We start from the raw sequence: 23,873 nt of genomic DNA on the forward strand, positions 1-23,873 counted from the left end.
GCCGCCATGACGTCAATGGCGGAAATAGCTGGGGAAGTCGGGGGCTGTGACAACAGGGCCCAGATGCAGACCCCGATACGAAAACACAAACTGTGTCCCAGAAACATCCTCCATGTGGCTTCTGAGAAATAGTCAGAAAAGGATGCCCCAACAGACAGTGCAGGAAGCCGGCTGCCCAACCTGGCCCTCCAGGTACCCCACCACGAGACAGACCATATCCACGGCCCCTTTCTGAGAATGTATCTATGCTGCCCTGAGTCAGGTTGTTCCAGATGTGTCTGAGGAGGTGATTTCTTATAGGCTCTGGCCAAGGGTCCAGGCAGCTTGGGAAGTGACCACAGGCTAGCCGTGTGGGCCAGGCCAGAGTGGTGGAAAACATCCACTCATTGACCAAAATCAATATTGGTTCGCTCAGGTCTTCTGTGACAAAGTACCACAAACTAGGTGGCTTAAACAACAGAAATGTTTTGTCTCACAGTTCTGGAGGCCAGAAGTCCAAGATCAAGGTGTCAGCAGCGTTGGTTCCTTGTAGGGCTACGAGGGAGCAATCTGTTCTCTCTCCTAGCTTCGGATGGTTTGCTGGCACTCTGACATTCCTTGGCTTATACAAGCAACACTCTGATCTCCGCCTGCCTTCATGCACTCATCCATTCACTCACCTCTTCGGGGTCATCGACACTGTCTCTGGACCTTGTTCTGAGCCTCCGTAGACCCAGGCTCCTGATTCTCACCCAGTAATGTTCTAAGGCCCCGAGAGACTAAGGGTTTAAATACCTGGATTCACACCCCCACCTCCGTCAGCACCATAACTCTGGCAACCCCCATGAGCTGACAGCCAAGAAAGAAAGGAGCAACTGCCCCCTCAGAGCCCTTCTTCCGCTCCCCAGGGCTGCTCTCGGCAGCTGTGTGCCCAACCCAGTGCTATGGGGCGGGGTGGGGAGACACACACATACACGCACACACTTTCCGGAGAAAGAAGTAGAGATCTCAAGTCACCATGGGGCTGTGGGACACTGTACCTGGTTGTCCCCTTCAGTAAAATGGATGTTGGGCTTGGCAGTCCCTTCCAGCTCTGGCTTCCTCTCAGATTGGGCCTCTAGGATTCTGAGAAACCAAGGCCCTGCCCATCGGGGAGTGTAAGGTTCTGGAGCTATTCTGGAGGACTTTCTGGATAGGGCTTGGGGAGGGGAAGAGAGGAGGAGCGGGCATTCCAGGCAGGTCGAATAGCATGAGCAAAGGCTTGGAGGCAGGCCTGAAGAGCAGAGATTGGGATGAACTCTGGTGGGAGCCGAGTCGAGGAGCCCGCACAGGCCCTGGCTCAAGAGAACCTGTCTCTCTTCCTCTCTGGCACCTGCCCTGCCAGCTCCATGCAGGGTGGGAGCCCAGAGATGATCTCAGAGGGAGAGCTCCAGACCCCTGTACTCAGCTTCCACTTGGCCTTGCCACTTGCGTGTCTAACACCAGAGTCGTCGTGTCCCTCCACACCTGGATCACCGCCCCCAACCCTGCTCCCCCATCTCCCCCATCTCAGGTCATGTCAGCTCTGTCCTTCCAGCTGCTCAGCTAATACCCAGAAGTCACCTTGCCCCTCCCTCTCTCACCCTCCACATCCAAGCTGCCAGCAAATTCTCCTGACTCCACCTTCGAAACATTAACTCCAAACCCACCCACTTCTCACCATCTCCACTGCCTTCATCCTGGTCTGGACTGTTGCTTGCCTGGACTATTGCAGTAGCCTCCTCACTACTCCCCCTACTACTGCCCTCACCTTCCTAGAGTCTGCCCCCCTCACAGCAGCCAGAGGGATCTTTGGAGTCCATATGCCCCCCCTTGCACTCCCAGATATGCCCGTCACTGGGGTAACATAATGCTCCCAGGAGAAAATCAGAAAGCAGCCCCCATGGGATCAGCAAAGGTTGTGTGGCCTATACTGGGGTCAGGGAGGACAGGAGGGCTGAGGCTTAAAGAGCACCACTCAAGTGCTGAGACCTATCCTGGCTGAGGCCCCACAAACCACCCCAAATTCCCCACCACCCTCAGGGAGGACACCTCCCCACCAGGCCCCTGCCAGCGTGTACAGGCACACTGTGCGCTGGGTCCATGTACGTCTGCACATGGGGTGTGCTTGGAGACACAGGCACGCCAGTGCTCCTGACACCGAGTATGTGTGTGCACATGCGCACACACGTGGCCAGAGCTGGGACCCCTTTGGGACACACCCCAGCCAACGCCTGCTCTGACCAGAGTGGGTGTCCACGTGGTTCAGATGGTTGAGCATTTCACACACACCCCAGCACATTTGTAACTCCCTCCCCTTGTGTCCCCGCAGCCTGCCCTCGGAAAAGGACCCAATGCCCAACCCCAGGCCAGCCAAGCCCTTGGCCCCTTCCTTGGTACTCAGCCCATCCCCAGGAGCCTCGCCCAGCTGGAGGGCTGCACCCAAGGCCTCAGACCAGCTGGGAGCCAAGGGCCCGGGGACAACCTTCCAGGGCCGGGACCTCCGAGGTGGGGCTCACGCCTCCTCTTCCTCCTTGAACCCCATGCCACCATCGCAGCTGCAGGTGAGGCCTAGGGCCCAGGATGGGGCAGGCAGGGTGGGGTACCTGGGCCTATAGGTGCCGACCTTTACTGTGGCACTGGGCGGGGGGCCCAGCTGGGGCACAGGAAGTGGTTTTCTGGGTCCCAGGCACGTCTGTGACTTATGCAGATGTCACGGGGCCAAGAAAGTCCCCACTTAGCAGGTCTCAGAGATTCGAGGCTCTCCGCAACCTCCCAATCCCTGTCTCAGGATAGGAGACCCTATCGTGGTCCCACAGGCATAGCCATGTGTATCTCCATCCCCCTGTGACAGAGGGCTTGGGGCCCAGGGAGGTGAGGTGACAGGATGGAGGCCAGCTCTGCCACTTATTAGCTGTTTGATCTTGAAAAAGTCACCCAATCTCCGTGAGCCTCAGTTTCCACATATGTAAAATGGGGTTGGTCCTTCTGCCTAGTACGTGGGGTTGTGGTGAGGAGTATATGGGTTAGACGTGTAGAACAGTGAACATGAGGATGGCATCTCACCCGCCTGCCTTCCCCCAGCTGCCCACAGTGCCCCTCGTCATGGTGGCACCCTCTGGAGCACGGCTGGGTCCCTCGCCCCACTTGCAGGCACTCCTCCAGGACAGGCCACACTTTGTGCACCAGGTACCAACCCAGAACAGGCAGGGAGGAGGGAGCAGGCGGGAGAACTGGGGAGAGGACCTGGCTGAAATGGACACCATGTGCCCTTAGCTCTCAACGGTGGATGCCCATGCCCGGACCCCTGTGCTGCAGGTGCGCCCACTGGACAGCCCAGCTATGATCAGCCTCCCGCCACCCACTGCTGCTACGGGGGTCTTCTCCCTCAAGGCCCGGCCTGGCCTGCCACCTGGTAACACTGTACCCCACAGCTCCACAGAAGCCCAGAGCCCCCAATCCTTGAACATCAGTGGTGTGGGCTGCTGACTTGCGGCCCTCAGGAGGCCAGACGTGTCAGGTCTTATCGTCTTGGAAACTCCAACCTCTAAAAAATGTCAGGCTCAGAGCCTTAAAGACACAGAATGTCAAAATCACGGAACCACAGATCTTTGCAAAGTTAGTCGAAATGTCAGCGCAGTCTTTGAGCTGCTCCACCAGTAGCCTTGGAGATTAGGGACCACAGAGCCCCCTGGGAGTCTGGGCCTGCAAAGCTCAGGAGGGTGGGAAGCTCAAAATGAGAGGCTTTGTGGGCCGAGCTCCAGAGCCTGGCCCCCAGCCCCCAGAGGTGCCCTGTCCCCACCTGCAGGGATCAACGTGGCCAGCCTGGAATGGGTGTCCAGGGAGCCAGCTCTGCTCTGCACCTTCCCAAGCCCCGGTGTGCCCAGGAAGGACAGGTCAGTGTGCAGGGCTGGGAAGGACCCTTGCCCTGCCATCCCCTCCTCTGACACGCTTTGTCCCCCCAGCACCCTTTCAACCATGCCCCAGGGCAACTACTCACTGCTAGCAAATGGTGTCTGCAAGTGGCCCGGATGTGAGAAGGTCTTCGAGGAGCCAGAGGACTTCCTCAAGTGAGTGGGTCAGGCCCGTTCCGGTCCGGGGGGCCCCAGTTTGTGGGAGGAGGTCTGGGGTGCAGGTCTCAGCTCAGGCCTCATCCCGATAGGGGGTAACATGAAAGAGGCAAAAGCTGAGACTGCGGGTTCAGATCCTGGCTCCATCGCTCACTGGCTCTGTGACCTTGGGCAAGTTACTTAGTTTCTCGGGGCCTCCATTTCCTCATCTGTATAATGGGGGCATCATAACAGAGGTGTGTGCTATGATTTACCTCCATTTTACAGACAAAGAAACTGAGGCCAAAGAGGTTAAGTGTCTTGATCAAGATCACCCAGTTCCTGAGTGACAGCCAGCCTCCGGAATCCACACTCCTAACTGCTTTGCCCTGCTACACCCCCTCATGCCAACACACCAGCCTTTGATTGATTTTATTGATCCCCAAAGTCCCATATCCTCACAATGGCTATTGCCGCCTCCTCTCAGCCCCATCACACACACACTCTCTCTCTCCCCCCCCCTCACACACACACACACACACACACACATACACATACCTTTTCCAACCATACCCAACTATCAGTGGCAATTCAGTGCATCCCGCCCTCTTCACAAGCAGGCCTTCGCACAAGCTGTACTGTCCACCTGGAATGCCTTTCCCCCTCTCAGCTCACCACCCTTCCGTCATCATCTCCAGCACCCTGGCCATACAGTAGATGCCAAATAGCATGAGTTGAAGGAATGACAGGTGTGAAAGGAAGACTGAGGTAGAAAGAGGGGAGGGAGGCTGAGGCTCTGAGGAGAGACCTTCCTCCCAGAGGGTCTGAGCCCTCCCCATTAGGAATGTTGAGCCGAGAAGCCAGGCTCTCCATGGTCACCCGCATGGACTCTTTCCGCTACCCAGGCACTGCCAGGCAGACCATCTCCTGGATGAGAAGGGCAGGGCGCAGTGTCTCCTCCAGAGGGAGGTGGTGCAGTCTCTGGAGCAACAGGTGACATGGGGGGGGCAGGGGCAGGGGGACGGTGGGTGAACGGTACGTCCACCCTGTGCCAGGAGCCAAGCTCACCCAGGATGGGGGCTGGCATGAAGGAAGGAAGGGGGCAGGGCACTCCCAGGGAAGACCACAGCCTACGCAAAGATGTGGCAGAGAAAGATCAGGTTGAGGCCTCACTCTGTGCCTGTCCTCACAGCTGGTGCTGGAGAAGGAGAAGCTGGGTGCTATGCAAGCCCACCTGGCTGGGAAGATGGCCCCCACCAAGGCTCCATCCACGGTGAGCCACCCCAGGCCCACAGGTTGCACAGACTGCTGGGGAGCAGGGGAGGGGCCCTGCAGGGGCCAGGGTTCCTATCCTTGCACCCAGGCCCCGGGATCTCTGGGCCCCTGTCCCCAGCTCCAAACATGCCCAGACCTAGGAATCTCTCCCTTTCTACCTACAGACTCTCTGAACTTAAGATCCCAAATCATGATCTTGAGTTTGCAAAGCGACAGCAAATTGCCAAACACTGAAAGCAGACCGTGTGCCGCTGGCAAGACCAGCTATATAACTCACAGAGCCCAGTGCAAAATGAAATCGCGGGGCTCAGATTTCAAAATGATGACCGCAGAGCATTAAACAAAGTGCAGGGCCCCAGGACCCTCAGAGATCACACAGAAGCTGGCCCTGGGTGTCAGGCACTGTTTGTGAGCACTTTGGTGATGTTAACTTATTTAATCCCCATGATGCATTGTGAGGTAGGTATTACTATCATCCCCAATTCACAGATGAGGAAAATTGAGGCCAGGGAGGCTTAGGTGACTTTCCCAAGGTCGCAGTTGGGTAGCAGAGGAGCCCAATTCAACCCTAACTCGTGGCCCTGGCACTGGTGTGCTACACACACTAGTGTCCACACCCGCACTTTAATAAATATGTCTCGTGCTGCTTTGTAGGATTCTACATCAGAGTGGAATTGAGAAGAGGGTGCCCTTACTTTTAAAAACACTTATTTAAAAATAAAGTGGCAGGGCTTCCCTGGTGGTGCAGTGGTTAAGAGTCCGCCTGCCGATGCGGGGGACGCAGGTTCGTGCCCCGGTTCGGGAGGATCCCACATGCCGCGGAGCGGCTGGGCCCGTGAGCCATGGCCGCTGAGCCTGCGCGTCCGGAGCCTGTGCTCCACAACGGGAGAGACCACAACAGTGAGAGGCCCGCGTACCACAAAACAAACAAACAAACAAACAAAAACAACCCAAAGTGGCAAGTTTAAGCCTCTGGGTCACCAGCCTCTCCCTCTTCCCCCAGGCATCATCCGACAAGGGCTCCTGCTGTATCGTAGCCACTGGCACCCCGGGCACCACTGTCCCGGCCTGGCCGGGTCCCCAAGAGGCCCCTGAAGGCCTGTTTGCTGTGCGGAGGCACCTCTGGGGCAGCCATGCCAACAGCACGATCCCAGGTAAGCATGGTATGTGCCCTACGTGGTGCCCTCTGAGCCCCTCATCTCCCTGACTGGTACTGGGCGGGGGACTGCTCTTCCCCACCACTGCCACCCAGCCTTTGAAAACCGGCAACTGCTCGTAAAAGCTTCCTCTCTGGATTTCCATGGCCTCCAAGCCCCCATTGTGGTCTCAGATGTCTAGTCCTAGCCCTGTCTCCCCTGGGGATTAGGGCTCACTCACTCTGCGCTTCAGCTACTCCATTTGGTCATCAGAAGGGAGGGAGCTAGATTAGTAATTCCCAGGGACTCTCCCTCTCCCCACCAAGGAAAAGCAGGGTGACTCGCCCAAGCTCACCAATCCCCTACTACCCGCAAGGTCTGGGCTGTGGGCTTAACGGCGATTAGGGCCTTTGAGTGCCATCCTGACTCCGCCATTTAACCAGTTACATCCATTTCGTGTGGAAGTTACTTCACTTCTTTTAAACCTTGGGGAGAATAAGCCCCATTTTGGTGGGAGCGGTGCAAAGGCGAAATGATATCATTTATGTCAAGTGCTTAGCAAACAGTGACTGTGATCCTGGAAAGCGGTGTTCACGGTGGGATTTCAGGCAGGCAGACTCCGACAGCCGGTCGGTCGAGAGCAGAGGGTGGGAGAGGGAGCGAGGAGTTCCCAGACAGGGCCTGATCCCTCCGTACCTCTGACAGAGTTCTTCCACAACATGGACTACTTCAAGTTCCACAACATGCGGCCCCCTTTCACCTATGCCACCCTCATCCGCTGGGTAAGCAGAGTGCCGGGCTGAGGAGAAGGAATAGAGGGTGGGGTGGAGGACCTGCCTCTGTCTGAGCACCCCCAGGCGGGCTCCTGCCTGAACAAACCCACGCCTCAGATGTGATCCCCCATCTTCACCCCAGACCTGCCCCCAAACCAACACCTAAATTGCCATCCAATCCAGTGCAAGCTAAAAGCTGGCCTTCAACACACCCCCTTCCTGATGGCCACATGAACTCCAAACCTAACTGCCTCCTGGGCCTATAAATAGCCCCCAAACTAGCCTGAAGTCTTCCCCTTGCCCTACACCCACCCCAGGTACACCCTAACTCCTTCACCAGCCCAGACGTACCCCAGTCTTCCAACACATTCCCCCCTAGACCCCATCTCTAACCCCTTCCTTGTAACACCTGACCCGTCCCAACCCCTTCATCCTCATCCCCCTAATGCCTTCCCAGAGGCTTCACCAGAGCCTGCCCGGACCTTTATCCTAGGCCCACACCTAACCCTACACAATGCCACCCGTCCACCTACCTAGCCCCATCCCAACCCGGAGCCTCACCGCAGCCATGATCACCGACCCTTGACTCAATTCCATTCCTAAATCCAAGCAGATCAAATTCCCGGACCCTCAGCCTCACTCCACACCTAATCCGAGCCCTGACCCTTAACAACCACACACAATCAACCTCATTCTTGACCCCGAAACTAACCACATCCCTGACACATAAAATAACTACGTAGCTAGGCCCACCTCTGACTCCTGACCTAGTGCCACGCGTCATCCCACCGCTCGCCCCTCGACTCACCCCAGTTCATCCCCAGCCTGGCCTTTAACCAGCCACTTCCCTGACCTTTAACTCTGCCTGGTCCTTTAGCCCTTCCAAATCCTTAACTGGACCCCACTCTCTGGCCCTTACCCTTCCCAAACCCTGAAACCTCACTCTCACAGAGAACTCCAACTCTACCCCAGAAATTTAACTTAACTCTAGCCCTAACCCTGAAGCAGACCTCACTCCCAACCTCAGCCCTGATCCTCTAACCCCATCCCAGCCGTACCCTCACCCCACTTCTAACCCCGTCTCTGACCGGTCACCCCACACCATCTCCCTTCCTTCCCCCGTCCCCACAGTTCCACCCAGGTCTGAAGGCCCAAGGCGGGCCAGTGCCCCTCTCAGTCCGAACTTGGGGGAGCAGCCTCCCTTACCCCCACACCCCCTAACCTCCAGGCCATCCTGGAGGCTCCCGAGAAGCAGCGGACACTCAACGAGATCTATCACTGGTTCACACGCATGTTCGCCTTCTTCAGAAACCACCCTGCCACCTGGAAGGTGAGCACCTCCGGAGGTGGCAGTGGCTGGGAGGGCCTCAAATGCCACTGCGGTGCTGGGTCAAGTTCAGGAACGGGTGGGCCTGGGACTGGGCTTGTAGGCATGTTGAGAAAGGGCAGGAGGTCAATGTTTGGTGGGGACTGCTGGCCTCAGAGGATGACTGCCTGCCTGCTCCCCTCCCCAACGTCCCCGGCCCGGCTGGCTGGTCCTCTTTCCACAGAACGCCATCCGCCACAACCTGAGCCTGCACAAGTGCTTCGTGCGTGTGGAGAGCGAGAAGGGGGCCGTGTGGACCGTGGATGAGTTTGAGTTCCGCAAGAAGAGGAGCCAGAGGCCCAGCAGGTGTTCCAACCCCACACCCGGCTCCTGACCTCAAAGCCAAGGAAAGAAGGAAGGACAGGGGCCAAAACGGGGGAGTAGAAGTGGCTGGAGGCAGGGGTGACCGGCCCTGGACGTGCCTGCAGGGACCAAGGAGTAAGGTGTGCACCATCTTGCTGGCCAGGGACCCTGCTCCCCAGCTGACCGTCCCCCTGGATCACATGCTCTGCACCAAGGCTGCTCAGAGGGACCCCGGCCCCAACCCCACACCCCCGCCCCAGCCCCCTGTGACCGGCTCTCCAGCCAAACTGAGCCTTCACAACCGACCACACACACAGCCTGCCTCAGTCGCTCTCACAGATGACCTTAGGGCTGGAAAGGACACAGAGTCGCAATCCTGTCCCTTGGACTCAATACTAACCCCAAAACGCGAAGAGCCTGCCTCAGTACACTCACACCACCTCAAATCCGCAGTCACACAAACAGTCACACCCGAGCACAGTCCTGTCAACCCACATGCCCCAAAGCACACACCCGTAGCCAGCTTCCAGGCCCACAGGTGCAGTGTCACACGGGGCGTGCCCAGACACCCGCACAGAAGCAGCCTCGGTACCTTCCGGATCTCAGGTCCCAGAAAGCCACACAGACACATGCTGGTCACACACGGTATCACACAGCTCCCGACATAGACGCTCGGTCACACAGACTCTCTGAACTCACCTGCATGTCTCACGCATGCGCACCCACAAAGCACCCCTGTGGGCCTCCTGAGTCCCACGCAGACACCCAGGGCCATGCACACCGACTCACCAAATGTACCCAGTGTCTCACCTGCCACCCGCCCCCTCCCCCATCCTGAGCCCTGTGCCCTGTGCCCCCATCCATGCCTCAGCTTAGACTGCAGAAGAGCCCCTCATTTATTTGAGATCCAAGGCCCCAACCCCCAGTGCCCTCCGCAATAAACTGCAGCTGAGCTCCCACACTCTGGATGATCGCCCCAGATAAGGGTTGGGGTCAGGTGGGCAAGGGTCTGGGGCCAAGGCTACAGCAGGAGGAACTGGACCGCAAGCAGAGGGCATGGCCCAGGCCAGTGCTTGGCCAGTGCCCCCAGCACCCCAAATCCCTGCCTGAGGCCCGGGGGAGACCTCTGCTGGGGGCTGCTCAGGCCTCACGGACCCGGCCCAGGAGGCCAGCGTTCTCCTGGCGAAGGGCTCGGTAGTCCTCACGGATCTTCTCCAGGTTGCTCAGGGTCTTCTTGCCCATCTCCGTCTCAATCTAAGGCAATGCGAACCGCAGCCCTTCAGCGCGCAGGGCCGCTTTCCCAGCTCCTGCTCACCCGCCCCACCCCATCACAGCCACCCAGGGCCCCTCCCATGCTCCTCCCACCCCCTCCAATAGCAGCCTGCTCTGTCCCACCGCCAGGCCTTTGCACACGTCATCCGTCCACCTAAAGCATCCTTTGCTATGCGGCAGGATCGCCCAGCACATACTCGAGCTGAAGCCTCTGCCAACGGCCCCGGGAGGCAGGCGTGAGGACCCTCAGGGGGAAGGAGGGGGTCAGAGCAGGCCACTGGGCTGTTCTAGGTCACACACACAGCGCCTAAGGGGCAGGGCTGAGACTCCAGCCACAAGCTGTGTCTGGTTCCACAGCCTCTCTTGGCATAAACCGAGGAGCTGTCCCCGGGCCTGCCTTGGTTAGCCCTCCCAGCCCCAGGCCTCACCTGCTCCTCAAGGTCTCGAACCTCCCGCATGATTGTGCCCGTGTCCTCGATGGTCTGGATGAGCTGGCTGCAGTTCTGGGGACAGCAGGAGCAGAAGGCTTGCACCCCAACTTGGCCCCACCCCAGCCAGCCCCCAGGCACGCTTCTCCCCTCACCTCATGCAAGGCAGCTAGATACTTGTAGGCCTTCCGAACAGCATCGTCCTTTTTGGCATCCTGATCAGACAGAGGAGATCCTGAAGGTGTCGGTGGGCTGTTCCCGCCTCACCCCGCCCCTACCCCACCCCCCACCTCCAGGCCCCCACAAGGCCACCCTCTCCCCACTCCCTGACTTCATCTCCCCCAGGGCAAAGCCAGGCCCGAGCATCAGTGTACCTACGAGGCTCACACAGGGCCCAGGCCCGCCCCACCCCCACACCCAGCCCGGCCTGCCCCACACCTTGAACACAAGCTCATCGGTCACCGCAAACGTCCGGTCCAGCTTCCCAGACAGGGAGTTGATTTCCTTCTGAAGCTCCTTCGTGTCAGACAAGATCTGGCAAAGACCAGGGTAGCCGTGAGCCCGTCTGGGGCGGGCAGCCAGCCAGCTGAGGGCATTCACGTTTATGCTGTCCCATCCAGACAGGGTCAGGGGTGGCTGAAGTGGACTGTGTGGGGCTCTTCTGTGTCTGGGTATGGCCAGATAGCTCTGACTTTCAGAGGGTGTGAGGTCCCCGTGTAGCCCTGCAACACACATCCGCCCCTTTGGCGTATCTACCCATATGACCCACCCTCCCGGCCACGATGGCGTACCTTAGTGATCTCTTCCTTCTGCTTCCGGATGTTGCCCACGATCTCCAGGATGCGCTGGGTATAGGCCAGCCGAGACACGTCTCTGGGCAGGGTCTCGAGCTCTGACATCTAGACAGATACAGCAGGTGCTCCCTTAGCACCCACACCTCCCCGGCTCTGAGTGGCCCAGGGCCCCCACACAGGCCTTACCAGCTGCTTATAGACGTCCGCCTTCCGGCGGGCCTCTTCAGCAGCTGCCCGAACACTCTGGTGCAGTTCCTGGATCTCTGCCAGCCGTCGAGAAGATTCCAGCTGCCAGGACCCCACGGATAGAGGGCAGTGAGGCAGAGTGCAGGGCTAGCCCCCTAGGGAGGGACCGAACCCACCCCACCCACGGCCCCGGACCCCACCACCTACCTCTCTGCAGTCCTGGAGCTTTCGGAGGTGGCGGTACTCAGCAAGGAGCGGAACACGGTGCTTTTCCCACTGACCTGCCAAGTGGATGACCCGCTGGGCACTGCTCTCTACCACGAGCTGGGGGTGGTGGCAGGGGGACTACATGTCACACAGGCTGGGCCCATCCAACTCCGACCCTCCCAGCCCAGCCTCAGCGCCAGCCCCACCTGCAGCTTGGCAAGGTTGGCAGCCCCGTCGGGCAGCAGCTCCACCGCCCGGCTCTTCAGGCGCAGGGCCTGCTCATGCTCCGCTGTGCTGAGCTTGCTCTGCCGACACTCGGTCTCCACCTGGCACCCAGGATTCCCACTCCCAGTCAGTGGGGGAGCCCCACGCACACCACAACCTCCCAGCCCCCACTGAGCCTGGAGAGCCCTGGCCTAGCCCAAGGCCCTCAGATGACAACACATCCCTCTAGGGGCCCTATGGGCCCCTTGGACCCCTCCTGATAGCAACGGAGACCTATAAGCAGTGACAGGCACCCACAGGCCCCTCTGACCCCTCCACCTCCAGGACCCCTGATGAGCCCCACAAGCCCCTACAGAGGCCCACGGACACTTACAGCCCTCCCGATTCTCACAGACACCAAGGCACCTCTAACCCCTGCAGGTCCAACACCACCCCTACATCGCCCTCTCATTCCCACTGATTCTCCTGAACCCTCAAGAGGCCCACAGGTCCCCAGTGTCTCCCATGAACCCTTCTGACAAGTGCAGACCTCTACAGAGTACCCCCTCAAGTCCCTCTAAGCCGTGTAGGCCGGACTTGTGACCTGACCCCAGTGGGCAGCCCCTCTCCCACACCCACCTGCACAAGGCTGATTCCCAGGGTCTTCATGTTGGCTTCAACCTCTTCAATGTTGCGATTCACTCCCTCCAGCTGCTCCCGAAGAGACTCCAGCTCCTGCTCCTGAGCTGCCCACGTGTCCTGGGAGGCACAGGCAGTCGGGGTGGGGGTGTCAGGCCCAGTAGACAGCCAAGGACCCAAGACACCTCCCCCGCCCCACCATTGCTCTGCTCACCTGTTCAGGCCGCCGGGAGGTGGCCGGCACATCTGACACCTGGGCTGCCTGGGCCTCGGGCTCCTGGGGAGCGAGAAAGGAGCATCCTGGCGGTCGAGGAAAGCCCTGCCCCTCACAGCCCAGCCTCAACACCCCCCAAAAGCACCCTCCCAGCACCATACCCAGGAACAGTACCACTGTACCACTGACGGCTGTCAGAATGTGTGTGAGGATCAATGCGCTCTCTGTGACCTTAGACTGGAGTGTTTGCTCATAAAGAAACCTCCCTGACCCTGACACAGCTCTTGCCCATCTTCCCATGAGAAGGATGAGGGCCCCTCTGGATGACCATCCAATGAGAGAAGATATGTCCAGAGGAAACTGCCCAGGAAAAGCTGGGGTTCACAAAGAGCAGCCCTACACGATTACATAGTTCCCACCCCTCTACCCTTTTTCCACGGAAGTTCCCAAGAAGCCAGGGGATTGTTCTGGGTGCCCACCACCGTGGGGAGAGGGCAGGCCAGGTGGGAACACGTGTCCCTGTATGGATAAAATGTGGTGTGTGGGGCTTCCCTGGTGGCGCAGTGGTTGAGAGTCCGCCTGCCGATGCAGGGGATACGGGTTCGTGCCCCGGTCTGGGAGGATCCCACATGCCGCGGAGAGGCTGGGCCCGTGAGCCGTGGCCGCTGGGCCTGTGCGTCCGGAGCCTGTGCTCCGCAATGGGGGAGGCCACAACAGTGAGAGGCCCGCGTACAGCAAAAAAAAAAAAATGTGGTGTGTGTACATAAAGCAATACCACCTTGGCCCCATCGGCATGCCCCAGGCCCACTCAGGCCCACGCACCAGATGGAAGGTGAACTTCTCTGAATGTGTGAAGCGGGAGCCCTTGGGAGCACCAGTCCTGGCGCCAGCATCCCAGGCCTGCAGCAGCTCTCCCAGGTCTCGGGCTTGTTGGGGGGGCCCTGGCCGGACCCAGGTCTGGCGCAGATGCTCGGCCAGGTGCTTCTGCAGCCGCTGTCGCTGAGCCCGAGTATCCTCCTAGAAACAGTGGAAGAGTGTGGAGGCCTGCTGGGTACCCAAGGCCCTGCCTCCACCAGGGAGCCGCTTGACAAGGTGCTACCCCCAAGTCACACCAGCCATCCAGCATCTCCCACAAGGGGGCCCAGACCCACTCTCCTGGTCCACAGGCCTGCGAGCTCCCTGAGGATGGGGCCTCCTCTTCTTCAGCCCTGCTTCTCTCTACCCACTGGCTCCCTGCAATGGAGGAAGCTGTGGGAAGGGAGAGAAGTAAGCCTGCAGCCCCCAAATTAGAGACCGACACTCAAAAGATATGTGGGGACAGAGCGGAAACCGAGTCAGAGGTGCTGGGCAAAGAAGGCGGCAGAGGTGGAGTGGAATTGAGAGAGAGAGAGAGAGAGAGACATGAGAACAGAGGCAGTTTTGAGACAACTGGAGAAATCTGATTACAAACTCAGTGTTGGATGGTATTAAGAGGTCACTGCTACCAATACAGGGGACATGGGTTTGAGCCCAGGTCCAGGAAGATCCCACATGCCGCGGAGCAACTAAGCCCATGCACCACAACTACTGAGCCTGTGCTCTACAGCCCGCAAGCCACGACTATTGAGCCCGCATGCCACAACTACTGAAGCCCATGAGCCACAACTACTGAGCCCGCGTGCCACAACTACTGAAGCCCACGTGCCTAGAGCCCGTGCTCCACAACAAGAGAAGCCACCGCAATGAGAAGCCTGTGCACTGCAATGAAGAGTAGCCCCCACTCACCAAAACCAGAGAAAGCCCACACGCAGCAATGAAAACCCAACGCAGCCCAAAATAAATAAATAAATAAATTTACGGGAACAAAAGATGTAATAGGTTCTGGTTCAAAAGATAAAATGCATATATAAAGCTTTAAAAAAAAACAAAAGAAAAAGAGGTCACTGTTAATTCTGTTAGGTGTGAAAATGGCCCAGGGGTTGTGTTAAAAAGTGAATGCCCTTATGAGTTAAGAGATGTCTGCTTAAGTATTTAGAGTTAAAATGATATGATGTCTGGGACTTGCTTTAAAACATTACAGAAAAAAAAGTTAAAGAAGGGATGAGGAAAGATTGGCAAAATGCTTATATCTTTTTTTTTTCTTTTTTTGGTTGCGCCTCACAGCTTGCGGGATCTTAGTTCCCCGACCAGGGATTGAACCTGGACCCTCAGCAGCGAAAGCGCTGAGTCCTAACCACTGGACTGCCAGGGAGTTCCCACAAAAGGCTTATAATTGAAGGTGGATGGCAGGGACATAGAGTTTATGAGACTATTCTCTCTACTTCTGTGTTTGAAATGCCTACAAGTTTAAAAAAGAGAGAAAAAGATAAAGACAGAACAAATGGCAGCGGAGGAGGCAGAAAGAGACAGTTCCAGAGGTGGACAAAGTGGGGAGGGGATGGGGACAGATACTGAGGTGGACAGAGGGGAGATGGAGGTGGATAGAGAGGTAGACAGAGGCAGAGACACAGAAACGAGGAGACAGCGGTGGGGAGAGAGAAAGAGGGGCAGCAAAACCACAGAACGAGAAAGCCAGTGATGAGAAGAGACGGTGCAGAGATCTGGAAGCCACACGTCAGTGATGACGGCAGAGGCAGAGAAAGAGGGAGCGAATCAGGGGCAGGAAGAAGGTAGTAGAAACAGGGCGGAAGGGAGCAGATCCTGCCAGCTCTGGCTGCGTGTGCACGTCCTTCGGCGGAACATCGCCCTCAGAAGAGAGCGGTATCACCACCCGTGTCTCACAGCAGGAAGCCGATGCTCCGAGGGGCCGTACTGACTTGTGCGAGGGCCACAATCTTTCTGACTCCAGTGTTCTTTCAGGCAGGGAGCCAGGTAGTTGCACACAGAGAGGAGATGATGGAAGAGAGGGACAAAGTGGGGAAAGGAGAAGGGCAGAGGACTAACGGGAAACAAAATGGGAGCCACAGTGAGCAGGGACCTCGTCAGCGGGGACCAAGCACCGGGCAGTACCTGGACGGGGAGGCGGGATGCCCGGTGGACCCAGTCCTCATCCCTGGGGTGGTCCCGGCCCGTGTGCTGGCAGAGTTGGATGGCGTGGCGTTCAAGGAGCGAGGCCACCCTCGCAGCAGGCTGGGGCACCTGGGCGGGGGCTGGTAGCAGCAGAGGACTCGCCTGGAACTCGCGGGGCTCTGGAGGCAGCAACAGAGTCAGCCAGGCCTCCCGCCTCACCACGCAGTTAGGCCCACCTCTACCGCTCCCCCCGGCCCCTCTCCACAGCCTCATCCTCACCTCCTCTGGAGAGCAAATCAGGCATGAACAGCCTGCTGGCATGGAAAGGCTTCTGGTGGGCCGAGCCCTGGTGAGAGAGCAGAATCAGACCTCTAGGATGAATTGTGACGGGGGCACCAGTGGGAGGGGGCCAAAAACCTGAGCACCCAAATGGGGACAAGGCAGGCAAGGCAGCAACAAGCAATATTGACGTGAGTTGAGGGGTCCCACCTGGAGGTGCTGCAGCTTAGGAGTGCGAAGGAGGGGTGGGACCCAGGGCAGGGCTAGCTGGTCCCGGATTTGGCTCCCGATGGCCCGGAGGAGGATAGCTGAGTCACCTAGGGAAGTGGGGAGGGAGTGTCAATCAGGTGACGGTGCCACAACTCCAAAAATGCGTACCCTGGGAAAGCAGCCAGACTGCACCCCCAGAGATACGTATCTATGTAGCTATCATTCTCAAACTCTGACATTCAACAAACACTTATTAAGCACCTACTTGGTACCAGTCACCATTCTAGACCCTTGGGCTACTTCAGAGAACAAACTGATAAATATCCTCCTGCCCTCCCGCAGAGGCAGGTAGAGGAGAGCATGACCAAGGTTGTAAGTACAATACAGATCACTGTCAGGTGGTCATCAGGAAAGGAAGATAAGGACCGTTGAGAGGAAGACATAATTTTAAACAAGGCAATCCAAGGAAGGCCTCCCTGAGGTGACATGTGAACAGGAACCTCCAAGAGGTAAGGGAGTGAACCATGAGGCTATCTGGGTGAGTAAGCCAGCAGATGCAAAGGCCCTGAGGCCGGAGTGGCCTGGTGTGGTTGGAGTGGAGTGGGTGAAGCCGGGGCAAGGCAGGAGGTGAGGCAGAGAGGCCCCTTCCAGCACCAACTCCCCACCTGGGTCAGCCCAAGCGCAAGTTCCCTTCCCCCTGCCCTGCATCCCCTCTCCCAGCCCCAGTCCTCCCACCTAGTTCTCCTGAAGACATATACCCCAACCCCACCACTCAACCTTTTCACCACTTCCACCTCTCTCAGCCCCCACAACACCCTCTCCCTCACCCCCACCACGCCCCAGGCACCCCATACCAGCAGGCTGGTCTGCGTCCTCAGAGGCATCAGTGGGCAGACGTTCAGCCAAGAAGAGAAGCAGGTCCCGGAGGTCAGGCTCACTGGGGTAGAGGAAGTTCTGATAGCCAAGCTCCAAGGGATATCCCAGGTCCTGGAGGTGGGGGAGGGTGGCCGCTATCAGTCGGGCAGGCAGGATCCTCCTGTTCTGGGAGCCCTGGGCTGAGACCACAAACGCTCCCACTCTCTCACCAACCACCACCCTCTGAACTTCCCTTTGGCTCACCAAGGCCTTCAGAGCTTTAAAAATTAAAGCTCTGGGGACTTCCCTGGTGGTTCAGTGGGTGTGACTCCACGCTCCCAATGCAGGGGGGCCAGGTTCGATCCCTGGTCGGGGAACTAGTTGGGGCATGCGTGCCATAACTGAGAGTCCGCATGCCTCAGCGAAGGTCTTACGTGCCGCAACTAAGACCCGGCGCAACCAAAATAAATAAATAAATAAATAAATAAATATTTGTTAATAAAATAAAATTAAAGCTCTGGCCTTTCTAAATATGACTCAAAATCCAGAGGCCATGAAAGAGAAGATGGGTATTTCTGAATACATGAAAAAAAAAAATTTAAAGAAAAATTACAGTGAGCAAAGTCAAAAGCATAATGACAAGCTGGGAAAAAATATTTGGAGTTCATATCATAGGCAAAGAGTGAATCTTTTTCACTAGTATATAAAGAGTGCCTAAAACTACACAAGCAAAAAGACCAACAGTGCAACAGTAACAGAGGCAAAAGATAGGAGCAGACAATTCCCAGAAATAGAATGAAAAACGGCCCTTAAGCATATGCAAATATGTCCAACCTTGCTTACAAGAGAGACTTGAATTGAAAGCACAAGGAGAGACCCCACACGGGCATCACCAATCTGGGACAACCTGACGTTACGTTCTCCTGAGGTCCACTCGGGCAGGGAGATACTATCACTTGCACAGAGTTCCTGCCCCAGACCTGAATCTAGTCATGAGCGAACAATCAGACCAATTCAGATTGTGGGGCATTCCAGGAAACAACCAGCCTGCACTCTTCAAAAACATGTATCGGGGCTTCCCTGGTGGCGCAGTGGTTGAGAGTCCGCCTGCCAATGCAGGGGACACAGGTTCGCGCCCCAGTCCGGGAAGATCCCACATGCCACGGAGCGGCTTGGGCCAGTGAGCCATAGCCGCTGAGCCTGGGTGTCTGGAGCCTGTGCTCCGCAACGGGAGAGGCCACAATAGTGAGAGGCCCGCGTACCGCAAAAAAAAAAACATGTATCATTGCAAAAAACTAAGGAGGACTGTTGGATACAGAAGATTAGGAATGTAACAGTGATATGAAATGTATGATCCTAGATTGGACTCTCTAGTTGGAAAGAAAAAGAGCTGTAAAGTATATTTTTGTAACTACTGAGGAAATTTGACCATGCACTAAATATTAGATACTATTACTCTATCAATATTCAATTCATGGGTGAGATCATGATATTGTGGTTATACTAGCGAACACCCTTTTACTTCAGAGAGATGTACTGAAAGTTTTAGGTATGAAGTGTCATGATGTCTGCTGCCTTCAAAAGGTTCAGAAAAAAAAGTGTGTGTGTGTGTGTGTGTGTGTGTGTGTGTGTACCCAGACAGAGAGAAAAGAATGGAGGAAAATGTTAACAACACAGAAAGCTAGGAGAAGGGTGTCATTTTTCTGTTTTCATTTTTCCTTAAATTTGAACGTTTTTCAAAGTACAAAGCTAGGAGGAAAACTATACAGAGATACTATTCCTCACCTATTGAATGGGCAAAACTCTGACAATACACTCAGTGGGTGAGGCTGTGGGGAAACAGGCACCCTCTCATACACTGCTGTTGGGAAGGCAGAAATTAAACAATCCCAGTGAAGGCGACTGGGAAAAATCGAACAAAATGGCGTATGCGTTTACCCTTCCACCTAGCAATCCTACTTCTAGGAGTTTACCCTGAAGACAGGCCTCCAACAATTCAAGAATATATATGCACAAGGTTATTCATTACAGCATTATTTGCAAAATATTGGGAACTCCCTAAATGTCCAAGCATAGGAGAGGGGTTGAATAAACTACAGTGCATACATACAATGAACTACTCTGCAGCTGCAAAAAGGAAAAAAAAATGATTGCCTGATATGAAATGATTTCCAGGATATGTGGCAAGGGGAAAAAATAAGGTAAGAAACTAGGTATATGCGCTCTTTTGTGTAAGAAAGGGGGGAAATAAGAATATATATTTATATTTGCTTATATCTTCATTTTTTAAAAACTGGAAAGGCACACAAGAAACGAATCAAAGCAATCCCCCTTACAGCAGATGGGTAAGGGTAACGAGGTGAACGGTTTGGAGTGCCAGTGGGACTTCTCAAGGTATTGTGTTACTTCTTTAACACCTTGGAGATTTCTTTGACTCTTTCAGTAGTTAACCATCTTTTACCTAGTTAACAATTCTTTATATTGAAATTTCCCTATTCAAATTACTGCTGGGGTTTGTGTCTCTGGACTGGACACTGACTGATAAAAATGACCCACACAAAATAGTAAATAATGTTTTTAAAAGAGACTATGGGCTTTGGAGTCAAAAAGATTGGGGTTGAAATCCAGCCTGTGCTACTTAACTGACTATAAGGCCTTGGACCGGTTATTCAACCACCAAGAAGCTCAGTTTCTAGCTGTAAAATGGGGCTGACAGTACTTTCCCGATGTGGATGCTTTAAGGGATAAAAGGGCCCATCAAGGTTCTGGGCCAGAGTTGCATGGATTCTGAAAGCATACTTCGTGGATGCAAATCCAAGCTTTACTTCTTACCAACTGGGTAACCGCAGGCAAATCACTTAAGCTCTCTGAGCTTCACTTTTCTCACCTGAGAAAAGGGATACCAACAGTGCCTACTTCAGAAAGTTGTCACGAGAATTCAGTGAGTTAACACCAGGTTACCACAATGCCCAGCACAGAGCACACACTCAAAAAACATCATTATTATACACACATACGTGTATTTGGTCGCAACGTAAGATATATTTATTTCAGAGGATCACAGTCAAAACAGTGTGAAAACCACTGTCTTTTAAGCTACCTTACTTTGGGTTTTTTCCGACACCTGCAATCAAAGGGCTGTGACTGATACAGAAACTCACTCCAGGAGTGGGGTGTGTGAAATGACAGACACCAAAGTATGGAGGTGGCTGAGTCGCAAAAAGTGGTGCCAGGAGTAGGGCACATGAAGAGGCAGACACCAGAAGGCGGCAGTGCTGAGCCAAGGTGGGCTACATGAGCAGCACCCAGCTGGGTTAAGAGAGACCTCTTCTACCTGCTCAGGGCAAACCGAGGCTCTGGGGCCAGACAATCACGTGAACCTCTCAATCACTGAAAAAGCCATACTCACGCTAAAGTTAGTGTGAGGAAAAGTAGGTCACCACCAAATCCAGTGGGAAACAGCACTGAGAGAAGGGAGGAAGAGAAAACTGGGGGAAGCCTGATCCCCAGCCCCTCCTCAACACGTCCCACTGTGCACCCTCCTAGCCAAACAGGACACAAGTTCCCCCTTATAAAGTGCCATCCTTGAGAAGACAGCCCCAGGCCAGGGGACAGACTGCCTGCCTCGAGGGCCACCAAGAGCCCCTGACAGAAGAACCTGAGAACTCCTGAGAGCTAGGTGAATCAGAGAGCCAAGGGAAGGGTAGAGCTCTGAGGCCTATTTCTAAGAGACAGAAACTGCACAAGCAGGGAACAAATTCAAGAAACCTGACCACCCAGTCCCTTGGGGCTAAGTGGAAGGTTTCGCTGTAGTTACTCTATTGTCCCTCTACCACCATATACTGAGTATGCTGGGCATGTTGACATTCATTATGTAGCCACAAGTTGCTGGAACACAAGCAGCCAGATCAAGCTTATCCAATAATAGTAATACCACTTGCACAAAGCTTACTAGATCCAGCTTTTCACGTATGAACTCATTTTTTTTTTTTTTTTTTTTTTTTTTTGCGGTACGCGGGCCTCTCACTGCTGTGGCCTGTCCCGTTGCGGAGCACAGGCTCCGGACACGCAGGCTCAGCGGCCATGGCTCACGGGCCCAGCCGCTCCGCGGCATGTGGGATCTCCCCGGACCGGGGCACGAACCTGTGTCCCCTGCATCGGCAGGTGGACCCTCAACCACTGTGCCACCAGGGAAGCCCTGAACTCATTTTTAATCCTCATAGCAACCCTATGTGGCAGGTACAATTCTTACCCATTTTACATATGAGAAAACTTAAGCCCAAAGAGGTTAAGAGACTAGCCTAAAATCCCAGAACTAATGAGCCAGGAGAAATGACATTTACTTGGAGCCCTTGGATATAGTAACTGGACACAGGTCTGTACTGGGGAAGCATGAGTGCTTCACCAGAAGGCACTTTATTTACAATAGAGACTATGTAAATTATTCTCACAAGAGGCAAGCTGCAACAGGGTAGAGTAAAGTTTTAGTGCAGACACTTTTAGTTAAGCAGCATATCTTCTTTTGGGTAACCCTCCCTCCCCCAACTCCAAGTGATCCTGAAGGAGCAGCCAATCACAGTGCCCTATAGGGATGACCATGTGATCCAAGCTGGCCCAACCAGAGAACGTGGTGGTTAATTTCAGCCTGAGCATGTGAATCAAAACAGGGTCTTTTCAGGAACTGGTAAATGGATACTATAGGGGGAAAAGTTCTTGGTGCTAAGCTCAAAATATGGGAGCCACGGGCAACTCAGGCACAAACTGAATCAACTCATTTAATCCTCAGGACAACCCTACTTTTATCATCTCGATTTCACAGATAAGGAAACTGATGCCCACATGGGGCATCAGTTAGCAAGGTCACACAGTTAGCAAGTGCTGTAGCCAGGGTCTGAACTACTCAGGCAGTTTGACCACAGAGCCGGCAGCCTTAACCACTAATGAACGCTAAGCCACAACGGGAGGTGGCAGAGAGGAAAGTCAAGAGTCTCAAAGGAGCTTAGTGACTTTGTGAAGGAGGAAGGAAGAGGTTGTGTGTAATTGGGAGGAAGACACTCACCATACAGGCCTGAGCCAGGCTCATGGCCAGACGGAACCGGGCAGACATAGCAAGAGGCAGCAGGGGGCTAAGGCCGGAGCCCACAGCAGGGTTGATCACACGCAGGCAACGGACCACAGCTTCTACAACCAGCTCAGTGGTGAAGGCTCGCAGGGTCTGCACATCTGGAGGAACTGCCCTGAAGAAGAAGGAGGCAGGCTCGATGGGGGGTGGGCGGAAGCAGTCAGGAAACAGGGATGAGGCTGGGCCGTGCTGCCTTCTGGAAGCCCTAGTACTGGGATGGGGTGGGGAGGGTGGCCACAGTTCAGACAGGTCCTGGGTGTTGCTGGCTGACTTCCATTTGGAAAACTAAGAATGGGGGGAGTCCTCGGGTCCTAAGATCTTGGTGTAGAATGGTGGATGGAAGGGATCCGAGTTTAAAAAATCTCAAATTTCCCTATGCCTAAAAGCCCCAAATTTCTGGGGTCTGGGAAGGCCTAGGAGCCCAGGTGGAATAGTCTCTGGGTCTCTGCATCCCCAGATATCATGTTTGCTGCATGTCAGAGGCCCCTAGATACTGACCTGCTAGGATTTTGAGACTAGATGTTGGGAGGCTGGAGTTTTCAGGAGTTCCAAATGTCAGAGTCCCTGGGTATCAGGACCACCCAGTCTCAAGCAATCCAGAAATCAAGCTCCCTAGATGATGTCATCTTGGGTTTTTAGGACCCTCGAATGCAGGAGTCCTTGTGCGTCGGGGGTCACCAAGCATTAAGGCCACCAGATTTTAGAGTCCTGGGGTTTTTAAAGGCTCAGGTATTGGGAAACCAGGTTTGAAGGTTCCCAAATATCCAGTCCCAGGGGATTTTGGAGTCCCTGAGTGCCAGGATCCCAGAGTTTTAAGTTCCCTGGTTCACAGGATAAAGGTGGCTTAGAATCTCCAGATGTCAGAGTCCCAGGGTATTGCTGTCAAGATCCACAGATTTCAGGATCCCGGGTCTTGAGGTTCCAAGGTTTTAAGGTCTCGAGGTGTCTAGGTCCTGGAGTTTGGGGTTTACCAAGTGTAGAGGTCAAAGGGTTTGGGAGGCCCCGTGTGTGTGTGTGCATGCGTGTGTGTGTGTAAGGAGGAGGGAGGGTCTTAGGGTCCTGAAGTTGCAGCCCTAGATGTCAAGGTCCGGAGTTTTGGAGTCCCGGATGTGGGCATTCCGGGGTGGGCGGGGGCTGTGTCCTTACGTGCCGGCCTGTCGCAGGGAATGGATGAGGATTCGGTCCGCCTCCTCCATGGTAGAGCCGTGGTGGAGTCCGAGGTTGGGTCCAGGGCCGGGTCCGAGCAAGAGAGGCGCGGCTGTGGAAAACCCGCTCCCTGCTCTCGGTCCAAGGAGTGTCACGGGCTGTGCGAGGAGAGCCGGGAAGTGTAGTTCCGAGACCTAGTTCGGCGCAAGCCGGATGCCTGTCGTTCTGCTGTGAATGGTCGCGCGCAGGCTTGAGCGTGCAATGGCTGCTGGGAGTTGTAGGTTTTGTTTTGTTTGTTTTCTCTTTCCTGCAGCCCAGTGCGCTCTTCCAAGTGAGCAAAGGATTACACTGCACGCGCAAGTGTGTGTGTGTGTGTGTCAGGAAGGAAGGGGGAAGGAGCGGGACGGAGAGAGGCTTCTATACTCATTCA

General features: G+C 55.4%; 2 protein-coding genes across 3 annotated transcripts; one reads left to right on the plus strand and one right to left on the minus strand.

Annotated features, from left to right (window-relative positions):
• The first annotated feature begins 2,351 nt into the window (after positions 1 to 2,351).
• On the plus strand, positions 2,352 to 8,930 carry FOXP3 (forkhead box P3). The gene is made up of 11 exons (XM_060086521.1): positions 2,352 to 2,561; positions 3,082 to 3,186; positions 3,274 to 3,412; positions 3,806 to 3,893; positions 3,963 to 4,067; positions 4,952 to 5,039; positions 5,239 to 5,319; positions 6,325 to 6,475; positions 7,163 to 7,239; positions 8,459 to 8,560; positions 8,781 to 8,930. The coding sequence occupies exons 1-11, from the start codon at positions 2,352 to 2,354 to the stop codon at positions 8,928 to 8,930; spliced, it is 1,296 nt and encodes a 431-aa protein (XP_059942504.1).
• Positions 8,931 to 9,771: 841 nt separating this feature from the next.
• Positions 9,772 to 23,679, minus strand: CCDC22 (coiled-coil domain containing 22). Of its 2 annotated transcripts, none has more exons than XM_060086899.1 (17): positions 23,444 to 23,679; positions 22,235 to 22,412; positions 17,175 to 17,307; positions 16,321 to 16,427; positions 16,111 to 16,177; positions 15,832 to 16,010; positions 13,666 to 13,860; positions 12,844 to 12,906; positions 12,630 to 12,749; positions 11,993 to 12,112; positions 11,787 to 11,903; positions 11,580 to 11,681; positions 11,391 to 11,498; positions 11,038 to 11,133; positions 10,755 to 10,814; positions 10,600 to 10,674; positions 9,772 to 10,153 (listed from the first exon to the last, which is right to left on the minus strand). In XM_060086899.1, the coding sequence occupies exons 1-17, from the start codon at positions 23,491 to 23,493 to the stop codon at positions 10,040 to 10,042; spliced, it is 1,884 nt and encodes a 627-aa protein (XP_059942882.1). In that variant the 5' UTR covers positions 23,494 to 23,679; the 3' UTR covers positions 9,772 to 10,039. The 2 variants fall into 2 exon arrangements, with proteins under 2 accessions (XP_059942882.1, XP_059942883.1); XM_060086900.1 differs by lacking the exon at positions 23,444 to 23,679 and adding an exon at positions 22,796 to 23,437.
• Positions 23,680 to 23,873: the final 194 nt, after the last annotated feature.

The sequence above is a fragment of the Mesoplodon densirostris genome, chromosome X (assembly GCF_025265405.1).
Source record: "Mesoplodon densirostris isolate mMesDen1 chromosome X, mMesDen1 primary haplotype, whole genome shotgun sequence".
Lineage (NCBI taxonomy): Eukaryota > Metazoa > Chordata > Mammalia > Artiodactyla > Ziphiidae > Mesoplodon > Mesoplodon densirostris.